Raw genomic sequence first — 13,266 nt, 5'->3', positions numbered from 1 at the left:
CCTGGCAGTGGTTATCATACCGATTGTCAAATGACAAAGATAAAATAAAGAACCAGAGTTCCTTTTACATAGGAAAAAAATCAAGTGAACAAATTTGGTTTTTCAAGAAAGTCTTCAATCTCTCTTTTATTAGAGATTTTTCTCAAAGAAAATAGCAAGTCGAGATCCAATCAATTTGTAGTAATCTTTCATAGCTCAAATTCCATTTCAGACCATTTTAGGATCCCACTTATATCACAAAAATTATCAAAGAAATTTTAATTTTTCTTAGTGTTATGAGCCCTACACCGCTTACAAGAAAATAATGAAGTCAACAAAAAATCATTTTAGAGCGCTCTTTCATAGCACAAAACGCTTTTAAGACCATTTTAGGACTTTGAGATACCTTGAAAAAATTTCAATTTTGAGACCAGTAAATGTAATGCGAATTTTCTCCTATTACCACTAAAGTGATATAGTCGGGAGTCTAGCCAGCTCAGAAGGGTTTTTCGCCCTGCAAAAACCATTACAACAAGCGAGAGTTGCCATTTGCTTTTAGGTGGGGGTTCGGAATCCACCCCCTACAAGAACTCAAGTCAATCCTGATTTCTTTCGAAATAAAATTTCAAGTTCAAGTTTCAGCAGTCATTATAGCACGAAGAGTCTACACGATACTAATGACACTTGAATAAAAATTCATTTCGACTGAAAACAAATGGCAGATTTTCTTACTACTAATCTGATCAACTGTTACTGCTCTCAAACAGCTTTGAAACATTTGAATTGAAATTTTTTTTAATATGAAATAGTTCAAAACAGTTGCAATCACTCAAAAACTCTTTCATATCAAATATGAATCAGTCGGAAACTTTTTCAGGCTTTACGTAGTGAAAAACTTGTCAGCTCTCACCAGTTCTTTTTTCTCAGGCAAATTTGGGACATTTTTCTAAATTTCTTAATCAGTTGGACATTTGGGCAACAAATTAGTTTCGGTGGGGAGATTTTGCGATGAACCTCTGACATTTTGTCTTTTCCACCGGAGAAAGAGTTAATCATAAAAAGGACGTGTGTGAATAAGCGAACTTCTTCTTCTGCTAGCAGCAATTCATCCTTCCTCTCGAGAAATTACTTCCCTGTCTTGATTGTTTCGCATTTCGAAATTGAAAGATTTAGTATCCCTTTGTGCGTTACCAATGCGCAAATAGTCAAAATCGGTGACAAGGTAGTTACCAACCTCATCAATTTTTTTTTTTCATTTGTTAATCGATCAACATGGAAGCAAGTGTCCTCTATTGCGCAGTATTTATCTAATTTTCCTTGTATAGCGGTATGATTTTTACAGTTAGTTGAAAAAGATTTGTCGGAATCGCTGGACAGTTGCGAGAAGACAAATCCACAACAAGTGTGCCAACAAGTAATATAAAATTGAGTTTTTCTCTGATTCCTTGGCGTAAAAAATTGCCCTTGGATTTCTCAAGCGCAAGTTCTGAATAAATTGTGTGATATATATGTAAAGGTAGTTTTCCATGTTTCAGGTTGATCCGTGTAAATTATTTGTGAGCCAACAAAACAACTTTTTTGATGCGGAATTAAGTCTTTGAATTTTGACCAAAGAGAAAACAGAACACAGTTGTTGCGGTCTTCCGTACCAACTACAAGTTCTTGGACAGTACAATTTTAATTTAAACAAAAGTAAATTTTAATTTTTACAGTAAAATCAAAACTTTAACAAACCCCCCAAGGTCCAGCACAACGGATATGCTTCTCAACACTACAATATACAATAAATTTTTGGATGAATTCTCTTTATGAAATAGCAAAAAGTGATTCCAGTCACATGACCACTTATGCAACTGTTTAGTTGACAAGGTAGCATGTATGAATAACAAGATCCAACGTTGAGTTTTTCTTGTTTAGAATCACCAGCATCATGTAAACCAGCGTGTATTCATAGGATTTTCGAAATGTTCAAATATTTATCACACGAAGGGTTGTCGATACCAGTTAACGTTCCGTGAGGACGCAACTTGAGAGCAGTGTCAAAATCAAATTTTTCAATTTGACACAGGCAGCTAAAAAAATTAAACGATTCCATTTTTCTGATTAGTTTTCGGTTAGAGTAAAAAAATTCCTTTGAACTTTTTTTGAATAACAGACGCTTTTTTATGTATCCTTAACTAATTTTTTTCTCAGATGAAAAACTCAGAAACGAATCGAGAATTTATTCACTAGAAGAAAGAAAATTATATTAAACTTTTCTTCTTTTATTATTATTTTACCTATTTGCGTTAACTCTTCAAATTACGTGGTGTCTCTCCAACGTCCTGAGCAGTGTTCATAGTAATTCAAGCTTTTTTCATAGTTGCAACAAAAATTTTCATTTTTGAACAATGTAGAAAATGTAACAATTTTTTTGCATCAAAATTTAAAAAACTTTAGAAAATCTTCCCTAACACCGATTTAAACCGCACCATTCTAAACGGGTTGGAACGTCCCCATCTGCGACAAAACGTTATGCACAATTCGTAAGGGGTGCGGACCTCCTCACCCGTGACAAAGCGTGATGCACGTATTGTCATGCTTGACGTCAGTAGTGATATGTCTTCCTGGGCAAACTCCGGGGGACAGAATTTTCATTACGTAAACACTACGGGAGGGGGCATAAATGTCCTCCCGTAAATACTATGAGCACGGACACAGTTGTCTTCTCGTAATCAATACGGGTTGGGACAATTGAGTCTCTCCTTTTTCCCCTGACATGCAGGAAACTAGCTGTAGGAAAATATTTTCCTACCACTTGCGTGGCTAGATAGTTGCTTTCGCCATTAAACCGTTTTAACTAGCGCCACTTTTGCACAGAAAGATAATTAGTCATATGGCTGGCCCAGGGTACTTTATTGTTTTTATGGTCTGGGCTCAATTCAACATCTTACCCACGGTTAAAAAGAACACAATCATACGCAATACAAAAATACGAATTCAAAATTTCACTAAAACGAAAACATTTTGTGTTAAATTGCTCTCTTTGCAACTCAAAACATTTAAAATCGGAAGATCTTTTTATTCTTTTTGAAGAAGTACATCCCCAACGACTTTCAATATCATTGTAAATATTGCAATAGGAATTTCGGGCACTTAGTTCAAACACGATAACATCAATGTGAAAATTCAGCTATTATTGCGGCCCCTCTGATTCTTCAAAACACTGTATTCATGTGTAAAATTTGCTTCAAAATTTTACACGGCAAAATGGTCTGACTAATCACTTTAAAAGACATTCCTTCAAGGGATCTGTCTTCAGTCGTCGTTACATCCCTATAAAACGACGTTAGAGAAAATTTTATTTGTCTCCGTTTTGAAATGAAGTTTTAAATTGTACATTAGTCTGAATTTAGTTAAGCTGATTACTTTACATAATTTTTTACATCTACAACAATTTGAAAGTTATCAGTTATCTTCACTCCTTGAATCACGAAATTAGGTTTTTTTTTACTTTCTTGTTCAGTTACCTGTTTGCACTCAACTTCTGTGGTGTTGTTTCGTTGGACGAGTGACAACTGAGCAGCTTTGTGTTTTAAAATTGATCATCCAAAATTTCTGTGTTAGTCGGTTGTTTTGAAGCAAAAATTTTCTGCGGTATCAAGATATTAAAATCTTCCGCGTGCATTACTAATTCTTCAAATAAAAATAGAGACTCATGCTTCGGAGTAGGTGGAAATTGTTTACTATTAACCGGCACTTTTTCCTAAAACTTGTCTCTTTGGAACGAATATGACGGAATGATGATTCGTAGTTTTCTAGTAAACTTTTGGGGACATAACCGTTTATAACAATGAGGAAACATTCAGAGACATTTTGTAGAACCATTTTACAATTTTCTGAGAAACTTTTTAGCGTGCTTTACGGCATCATGAGCTTTCGCCTGAGCATACATATCTCTGTCTCTCTCGTATGTGATGTGGGTAATTACTCCTTTGAAAGAAGACAGAAAAAAAAACTGTTGGCCCCACTGGTATAAAATTTGAATAATAACGTAGTTAGGCGTTTTTTTGTTCTAAATCAATCAGTAAGTGTCCGACTGATTGTTCTGTTGCTAGATTATAGCTCTCTCTCTCTCTCTCTTAAACATTTTGTGTTATTTTGTTGTTTTTCAATATAACTTATCTGCTGCATATCTCAGGGAGATTTGAACAAAATGATGTGTGTTGTGTTGAGATCAGTTGTTCGAGACAGTTTACTCTGTTGAAACAATTCATGTTTAACGCAGACAAGACTAATTTCTTTGTGTCGTCTAGTTGTTGGAAATTTAGATAATTACATGGCTTTGGAAACTTCTTCACAAGAATCGTCAAAGACGAGCAAACCATTTTCTAACTGTGAAAAGAATTTAAATTCCAAAATATTTGTAAAAATATGTTCAAGTTACGCTTCATCGCTTGAACTTTTGTTTGATCCTGCTGATAGAAATAGTATGTTGAATTGAACATCGGAAAAAAACATATTCTATAGAAGCATTTGAAAATTAATGTCGGTCTTTCCTCAAACTGAAGGACCACAGACTGCCATGAAAAAACAATCATTTTTTGCGATTAATTTATTAATTCAGGATTTTGAAGTGCATATCCAACTGTCCACGATAACAGTGAAAACCAAAATGTGGACACTTGACAGTCAATGTGGGAAAAACTAATTGGGTTTGTGAATCTAAAATCGGAAAAACTATTTATAGAAAATTGTGTAAAATAAATTAACTCATAGCGTGGTAGCTTAGAGTTGAAAAGACTCCAAGAACGTCCCTTGTGGTTTTGATCATCAAACGCCAAATCATTTATACCTGCTTTTTCATCGCCAGGAAATTTTTTGATCTTCCGAATGAATCATTTGGAAGGCAATAGATTTTAAAAGGAATATAATTCAAAAACGTGTTAATTGTCAGTTTCTTATTTAGCTAGTTCATCGACCAAGAAAAATTCGTAACTGGTTCATTCTGATACTTTTTGTCCTCCTTCCTATTTGTTACGTTATAGTTTGCTTGAAAGCAGTAGTCACAGCAATAGCAGACAATTGATTCCACCTTCCCTTCTCTTACTACTTGTTTAATTTCGTCGGGGAGACCCTCATCATCCAGGGGTACTCATCATATAGGGGTGTTTCAATTTCAGCATTATTTTCAGCTGTGTTTGTTGCTTCTTCAGAAATGTTTGTCCACAAAAGTTAACTATTTCTTATTTGAGAAAGTAACTGTCAACTGGTTATCAATCGGAATGCATCTGCATACTGTCAAACAGAATAAATTCATTTGAAGAACCGAAGGCGTTTTTTTTGTTTTTTCCACAAGATGACTCATTAGTTGGTATCGTTATCCAATAAAAGTACATCTGTGCCTTTCTCTATGCAAAACGTTTTATCTTTCGTTTGAAGGTTAGTGTAGACGAATGTGGTGAAGAAGTGAAATGCTCTAATGGAAAATAATTTTCCTCAGCTTTTGGACGTAACAATGATTCTAAATTTGGGATGTCTTTTTGAAGAAGCTTTTGCAGTGCCTGCGTCTTCTCCTTCCCCTATGCATAGAATTTAGCAACAGGAAAACCGATCTTGATTGCTATAAAAACTTGTGATATTAACCAGTAATCGTACCTGCCACTGCCCCACGAAATACCAAGCAAAGACTTTGTATCCCACTGATTCCATTTCCTCTCACTTGCGGACAGCAAGTTTAGGGAAATTGGAGAAAAAAATAACCGTGTCTGAGTAGTTGTTTGATCAAATAGATCATCTTTTATACTGAATCCACAATTTTTGTGACGAAAAACTTCAAAATCTATCACAACAATCTACGAACAAGCCAGCAAACTGAACAAGTTACGTTTATAAACTTGCAACAACCAGCAGAATAATAAACCTGTCAAGTGACCAACATAAGCGTTTGTGATTGGACAAGGCAAAACTTAAAAGTATCCTTGACACTTTTGGTTATATACTGCAATAAATCCAGGGGCGTCATGAAGAATTCCATTCAATTGAAGCATTTTAATTGGTTTCAAATAACCGTCCATTGGATAGTTATCTATTTCAACGACACCGCCATTTGGCCTCAACTCTAGTGCATTTTCTAGGTTAACATCAGGGTCCAAGTGCAAGCAGGTTGCCAAAAAGAACAGAAGTCTTTCATTATGATCTGGATATTCTGCTTCTATGAATTTATAGATTTCATGAATGGTTTTCAAATCTACCGTTGAGATAGTTGTTGTCATGCTGTTTTTGAGCAAACGGTATATAGAAGTGAATCGTATGTGACTTTTGCCGGATATGATGATTAATATGTATGTTGAAAGTTCTTCCTGGTCGAGTTCCGTACAGTGATTTTCTCCCCCCGTCAAAAGACACTTTTGTCACCCCGTCCCTGTACCCTGTAGTGTTTACGGGAAGACACTTATATCCCCCCGTAGTTTGCCCAGGAAGACACATTACTACTGACGTCTCTCCTCCCCCGTGACAATACGTGCATTTTACTATACTACTTACTCAAATATTTTTGTAACTCTTGCCTTTCCTTCTTTTCAAAGACTTTTTCCTAACCATTAAATGCTGTATCCGGCACTGGCTTTAAAAAGACTCTTATAATCTCCTTTCGGTTATTTTTCTTTAAGTTATTTCGGTTAATATTGGTCAGCATTGGTAGAAAATTAAAGTCCACTGTGATCATTTTTCAAGCCCAAGGTAATGTTTGCTTTATTAGGGTTTAATTAGGGTTCCAAATTCGGGTTACAAGGTGGGTACCGGATTTAGCCTTTAATGGCTGACCCTCCAATGTCTCTTCAAGTCATGCAATGTGTCTTTCTCTCTCTCTCTCTCTCTCAGCAGTTGGAATTTCACCTTCAAAATTGCCATCCATCGCGTCTATGACTTCAATCTACTGCCTGATGTTTTGCGAATAAAATAAAAATTAGAAAATTTTTTCGAAACATTCAGCGACAATACTAAATGAAAAGATTTAGCGATAATAAAAGATTTTGCGTAAAACTGCTAGTGATGAAATTAAATAGCAATAGGGTGATATATGAAAACTTTTCTAAATTTTAAGTAATCGCTCTTTGAAACTTTTACATTAAAGATTTTGTTTTAAAAACTATATTTTTGTGTGGCCCGATATATGTTCTGAAAATATTATGGCGAGTTAAAAAAAGCTATTTTTAATAATTTGTAAAAAAAAAAATGAAAATTGAAAGACTTCATGTGAGGAATTTTCTACATCTTGTCCTTCTGTCCATGATACAAATTTAAAATCATACAAATTATGTGCATATTGGTCATGTTTTGTTTTCATCTTTTAGTCAATTTTTTGAGCTTAATACGCATCCGATTTTGTTTTGAAGCTCTGCGCTTTTAGCGTCCTAAAGTATGTAACGATACAGCTTTTTATATTTTACAGCGTTTTTGAAGCTCACAAATTCATGCCATAATACTGTTGTTGTTGTTGTTGTTGCTGCATGTTTGGGTTATTATTGTTATTGTTAGCCATGGACATGACAGTGACGTTGCAAGCAGTGGACACTGGGGGGCTGCTGTTGACAGCCACACAGGAGTAGAATCCAGAGTCCTGAGGGGAGGGGGTGCGCAGGGTGAGGTTGTAAACCCCATCGGGTCCATTATGGGCCATGATTCGGTTCGTGCTTTGCAAAAAGACTCCATTCTTCATCCACTTAACAGGCGATGCTGAAATGCAAATACAATCGAATCCCATCAAATACAATCGAATCGTATTACGTCACAATTATACTTCAATTCCCAGAGAAGCAGAAAATGATGGAAAAGAGACAAGGTTATAAAGGTATTAATAATGATTTGGCCCTCTACATTTACAGTGATTTTTAAGTTAGGTACAGTGATTTGTTCCCTTTCAATGTCCGTGACTTGCTGTCAAAATTTTCCAGGTACTGCTGACCATAAATCGTTTTACTGAGTTTCAGATAAATCAGGAATCATTTGAAGACAATCATATGAAGAGCTTCCTACGTTTATACTTCGACCCATAAAAATACCATGCTCGACTCCAGAACACCCATGAAAATACTTTTCTTTGACTTTTCGTGGACATTAATTAGGGAGTTTATTTGAGTCTTTTCAAAAGTCGACATCCATACATGGGTTGCCTCGGTACTTGGTACCAAACATCAAGATATGTAAGCTTGCAAGATCTTTGCATGGGTATCAAAAAGAAACAAAAATTTGTTCCGACCCACTCGGAAAAAATTTTAGTGGGGGAGGAACAAATTAGTAGGGGTGGAACAAAACAATCCAATGGTTTTTTTTTTGTTCAGTCAATTTTTCAGTCATTTGATATAATCATCGTACAGAGTTGTGTGGTGTCATTAGAAAGCCCGTCCAGCGCAGAATATGGAATACACAAATATTTTGATTTTCGCTTTTTACAGGGAGTTATCGAGATTTAAAGTTTTGTGAATAGGAGACAATATTCCGTCGTTTTTATTCACATTTTCCGTATATTTATCCAATTTTTCGCAAATTTTGCTGAAAAAAAATAAAAATTGTTATTGATAGTGGGATTAATTTTATCTTTAAAGATAGAGGAGGGTGGCTGAATTGCTCGATCCCAGTTTTTTTGGCCGGAATTTATGCTAAATTTCTCAAAATTCAGACTTTTTTGTCAAAAATGGGACCCACTTCCTTTAAATTTACCGGAAGCTGACACCTTAAAACTGCGCCATATTCTTCGCACGCTTAAAAAGAGAGCTAGTTGTACTCCCAATGGCTTGTATTTGTTGTTATTTTGTCTCGTGACTTAGTCTCATTAATAACAGGCACAATTGGCCTCCGGAGGCGTTGCAACTTAATCGATCTCTTTTTTGTTGAAATCTTATGTTGGTTAGGAATTTTGAATACATTTTTTTTTCAGAAATTTATTTTGATTGTTGAGCTTCGCCATTATCTTTTTGTCGATTTATAGCATAGTCTCTGCAAATACAGGTCACATATATATACCGGGTTTTATACCGGTTTTAATTTCAACCATTTTTTTCGGCTTTTTTTTTTACTATTGTTACCACGATATTCCATAAATTGTTTGAGATTTTTAAGTATTCGTACATTTTATAGGATTTTTGTTTTCTTTTCAAATTGTAACATTAATTGTAGGTTATATTCGCTTTGAAATATTGCGCAATTGAACATTTTTAATAATCTTGGTGACATGTTTATGGTTTTAACCTCTTCACTGCCATTTTTGCGCAAATTTGATCTGAGTTTTTTATTTTTGCCTGTATTTGTCCTTCTGTTTGTAGTCGTATGACGTACACTGGATAATGACAAGTCTCAATTGATTCCTATGGAGATATAAATGAACTTTTTAATGATTTCAGTTAATATCTAGTGATAATAATCACTTTGAAATTAATTGTTCTCTAACATAGGGACGTACTTTTGAGCTTCGCAGCTTTTTGCTCTTTTTGTCGACCTGTAACCTAGTCGATTGAGTACAAGTCCAATATCTTTCCTTACGAAGTATAGGTTAATTTATTTTGTTTAGGTTTTATCTGATGCGAGTTTGATTTTGTTATGATTTTTCTCATATAGGCATTGAGTTTTGGTCGTAATTAATGTTTGTTATTTGATTTTTATTATTGTCTTTCTAGCAGTCCTATTAAGAACAAGTTTCATGGGCCCATTAACTTGGCATTAATTATTTCATTAGTAGTTTGTTGAATCATACGTAAGTTTTTGAAAGTTTTGTAGCCTATTAGGTCAAGAATATGGAAGTGCTGGGTCGGAGCATTATGTTGGTACGCACATTACCGAGCTTCCTTGTTAATCTCATAACATGAAAAGCATTAATCTCATAATTAATCTCATTCCTCTCAGAAACTAGGTTATCAAGTTCTTGACATATCGCGTTTTGTCAAGAGTTTCGAGATCTCATCTCTTGTCTTGTAGAGGTTTATCAAATTTCACAATTCCGCAATTCGTCTTCATACTCCGCAATCAGAAGTTCTGGAAACTGTTTCCAATATAGGTTTTCATTCATTTTTTGTCCATTTTATGCTTTAACGATTCTCCTGGAAAACACTAACTAATTTGAACAAGAATGCTCGACCGATTTTTAGCAGGGTATACAAATAACTCCCACATATTAATTCAAACCATAGCCAATTAATATCAGCATAATTCAAGAAAAAGTCTTTTTTATTTGAGTTCTCGTTGGGATGTCAGAAAGAATAAAATATGTGTATTATACATAAGAATCTTAGGAGATCTTTGAATTGTTCAGTGACTAGAGAAACGAGGGTCTGTTTTTCAGGGGCACAGAACGGAACGTATATTCCAATTATTTGTAAACTGTGAATCGAAAAAATTGAAAAATCTTTATCGGTAAATGTTACTAACATCTATAAATTTTAATGACTCATCGTAATAACTTATATTAATAATTGCTGCTTATTAATTATAAATTAATGATTGCTAAATTCTATAAAAAAATGTTAATTATAAATTTTGAGCTAACTTAAATTAATAGAAATTAATAACTCACTGCATCCAACTATTTGACATGTCAAAGTCGCGGGTTGTCCTTCAACTACTGTCATGTCATTCAGAGGCATCTGGACAAAAAGAGCGTTTTGATTGGCTGCCGGTGGCTGCATTTGCGGGCCTCCCATTGGCTGCTGAGCTTGGTTATTCATTGGCTGCTGATTCTGGTTCTGATTTGGCATGAACTGTTGCTGTTGAGGGGGAGGCTGGTTGAAATTCTGTTGTTGAGGGAAGTTTTGATTAGGGTTTTGACCGTACATTTGATTGTTTTGGGGTGGGGGATTGAAGTTTTGTTGCTGTGGTTGTTGTTGTTGGTTTGGAGCCCCGTAGTTGTAAGCTTGTGGCGGCTGTTGTTGTTGTTGTGGTTGTGGCGGCATTTGATAATTTTGTCCAGGTGGCCCTGAAATTAAGACAGTTTTGGTCAAATTTATATTTGAAGTCAGACTAAAACCAGATTACAGAAACCAAATCACAAAATGGGCAGTCTGAAATGTGGGGAATAATAAAAAAGACAGCGGTTATGCAGAAACAAAATTATTATTACTACTATTGCAAACCCCAAAATAGCCAATGACCAGTTAGCTATTTTTACCATCCATTTCGTTGGTTGCTATTTGCAATAAGTTTGCAATAAGTGCTATTTAAAGATTTGTCTTAAAATGGTTGCCCATAACTCTAGTTGCTCCTCATCGGCAATTCTTTTCAAAAAAAATAAAGATTGACCTGTCGGCATTGAAAACATTAGGGTGAATGTGGGAAAAGATGTTAAAACAGCGAAATAAAGTTACGGAGATTTTAAAACTGTTAGTTAAAAAGTTAACTTGGATCTAATCTGAACCTCAAACTACACCTACTCCCCCCCCCCATCAATATACAATTTATTATTTGTTATATAACCCCATTATATGTAAACGTAAACAACAACACCGACAACTTGGGGCGTAAACCTTTTAAATCAATTAAGCGGGGGGGGGGGGGGTTATAGTGGGTGATACAGAACAGACCAGTTACTTGTGTACATATCAGAAAGCTACCTTGCATATTCTGATTTCCCATTGGGGCAGCACCCATGTTCCCTTGATTGTTGAATACCCCCTGCTGTGGTTGCATGGGTGGTTGCCCATAATTGGGTTGTTGTGGGTTTTGTTGGCTAGGGTAGCCTTGAGCGGGCATTCCCTGTGGCATCTGGCCTTGCTGGTTGTTCTGGGGCGCGTTGTACATTTGCCCTTGTTGGGGGAAGTTCTGCGGTTGCTGGGTCTTCTGAGCTAAAACGAAAAATATGGATTGGATCGTTCGAACCACACCCAGTCCTTAACTCGCCATCAGCTTAAGGGGAGGGGAAACTAAGCTTACCCAATACAGTAATTATACAATAACGAGTAGCTACATCCTTATGAAGGGCCAAAATGTGAATTGTCCAATAAGTTCTAACCAGTACAATATTGAATCTAGCCCGACTTCAAAAGGAGAAAGTGCGTATGCTAATACATTGACCTCTAGTTAACGATGGTATTAACTCATTGATTGGTTGTTTCTATCGGGTAAGATCAAAAAAGACTATTTATGGGATAAACAAGCTTCCAACTGGAACTTTTATTTTGTGAGATACTATAGGAAAATTTGGATCTAGCGCCCCCCCCCCCCCCAGTATATGTTTAAACATTATGTATGCATTTGAGTTATTACTTATGCATACGAGTCAATGGGCATTTAAAAAATACTACTAGAGCGGAGGTTTGACAATAATATGTGTATAGCAATAGGTCACTGCATATAATGTATACATCAGCCAAAAATTTTTCCTTATTGCAGTTTCAGTAATTACGATCTTTGTAAAGGGGTCTACTACTATAAATTTCGTGAAAATTGTTCAAATGTGGTTGATGATGTGTTATACCAGGAACTGGCATAACACATCATAACCTTTTCAGAAGGGAGCAAAACATTAATTTTTTTAACCTAAATTTTATTTATATAGGACGGGGGGCGGGGCGCTAGCGGAAAAGATCCGAAAATTTATGAGATGAAAATTCCTCCTTCATATAAGATGAAAAGACAACCTATGGTATAAACATTGCTCCTACTGAAATTTCTATCTTGTCAGATCTGTTAGGACAACTTAGTTAACCCTTCCTTGAACTAATTTTGCTTAACGTAAAAATGATCGTATAACGTAGTTAGATGCTTCGAAAAAAAAACAGCGAACAAGAAGAAACATTCTGATTAGTGCTGCAGCTTTCGTAGATTTTAAAGCCTCTCTTGAGCCAGAATGTTTTTTATGACATGTGTCTCCAATCTGTTAGCAATCTTTGTTGTATTTTTTCGGAAACAATCGGATTTACAGAGAAACCCAGCTGAATAAGCGCTCCAATACTGAATTAAAAAAAATAGGCAATCATGTAAATTTAACAAAAATTGTATAGAGAAAGAGGACCATTTCCCTTCCCTTGTCTTTGATGTGACACTGCATTGGATTACAAAATTAGGTCCGTTTGCTTCAACAAATGTTGGCTACTTTGTCACTTTATAAAAACTGATACGAAGATTCGGTTATTGTAAGATCCAACAAGCCAGACAGTTTATATTGTAACATCTGATTGGACGGAGTATTTACCGTTTACAGTGTGAAAAGACAAAAATTTTATTTTATAAGAACTGATGAGATAAAATTTATCGTTTAACAGAAGAAGAGATGACCATTTTTTTGTGTAAGACGTGACGTTATGATTTTTTGTTGGATAA

General features: G+C 35.4%; 1 protein-coding gene across 3 annotated transcripts in view; it reads right to left on the bottom strand.

Annotated features, from left to right (window-relative positions):
* Positions 1-7,219: 7,219 nt before the first annotated feature.
* Positions 7,220-13,266, bottom strand: part of LOC142337506 (uncharacterized) — a 74,194-nt gene continuing 68,147 nt past the window's right edge. For all 3 annotated transcript variants that reach the window (XM_075386783.1, XM_075386784.1, XM_075386785.1), the window contains 3 exons: positions 11,559-11,789; positions 10,526-10,924; positions 7,220-7,695 (listed from right to left, as the gene is read on the bottom strand). In XM_075386783.1, the coding sequence (XP_075242898.1) occupies positions 7,424-7,695; positions 10,526-10,924; positions 11,559-11,789 (902 nt within the window). In that variant the 3' untranslated portion in view covers positions 7,220-7,423. The remainder of the gene's footprint in view (positions 7,696-10,525; positions 10,925-11,558; positions 11,790-13,266) is intronic.

Source organism: Convolutriloba macropyga, chromosome 4 (genome assembly GCF_964194025.1).
Source record: "Convolutriloba macropyga chromosome 4, txConMacr16.3, whole genome shotgun sequence".
Taxonomy (NCBI): domain Eukaryota; kingdom Metazoa; phylum Xenacoelomorpha; order Acoela; family Convolutidae; genus Convolutriloba; species Convolutriloba macropyga.
The sequence above is the reverse complement of the archived record's forward strand: the minus strand, read 5'-3'. Positions and strand labels throughout refer to the sequence as shown.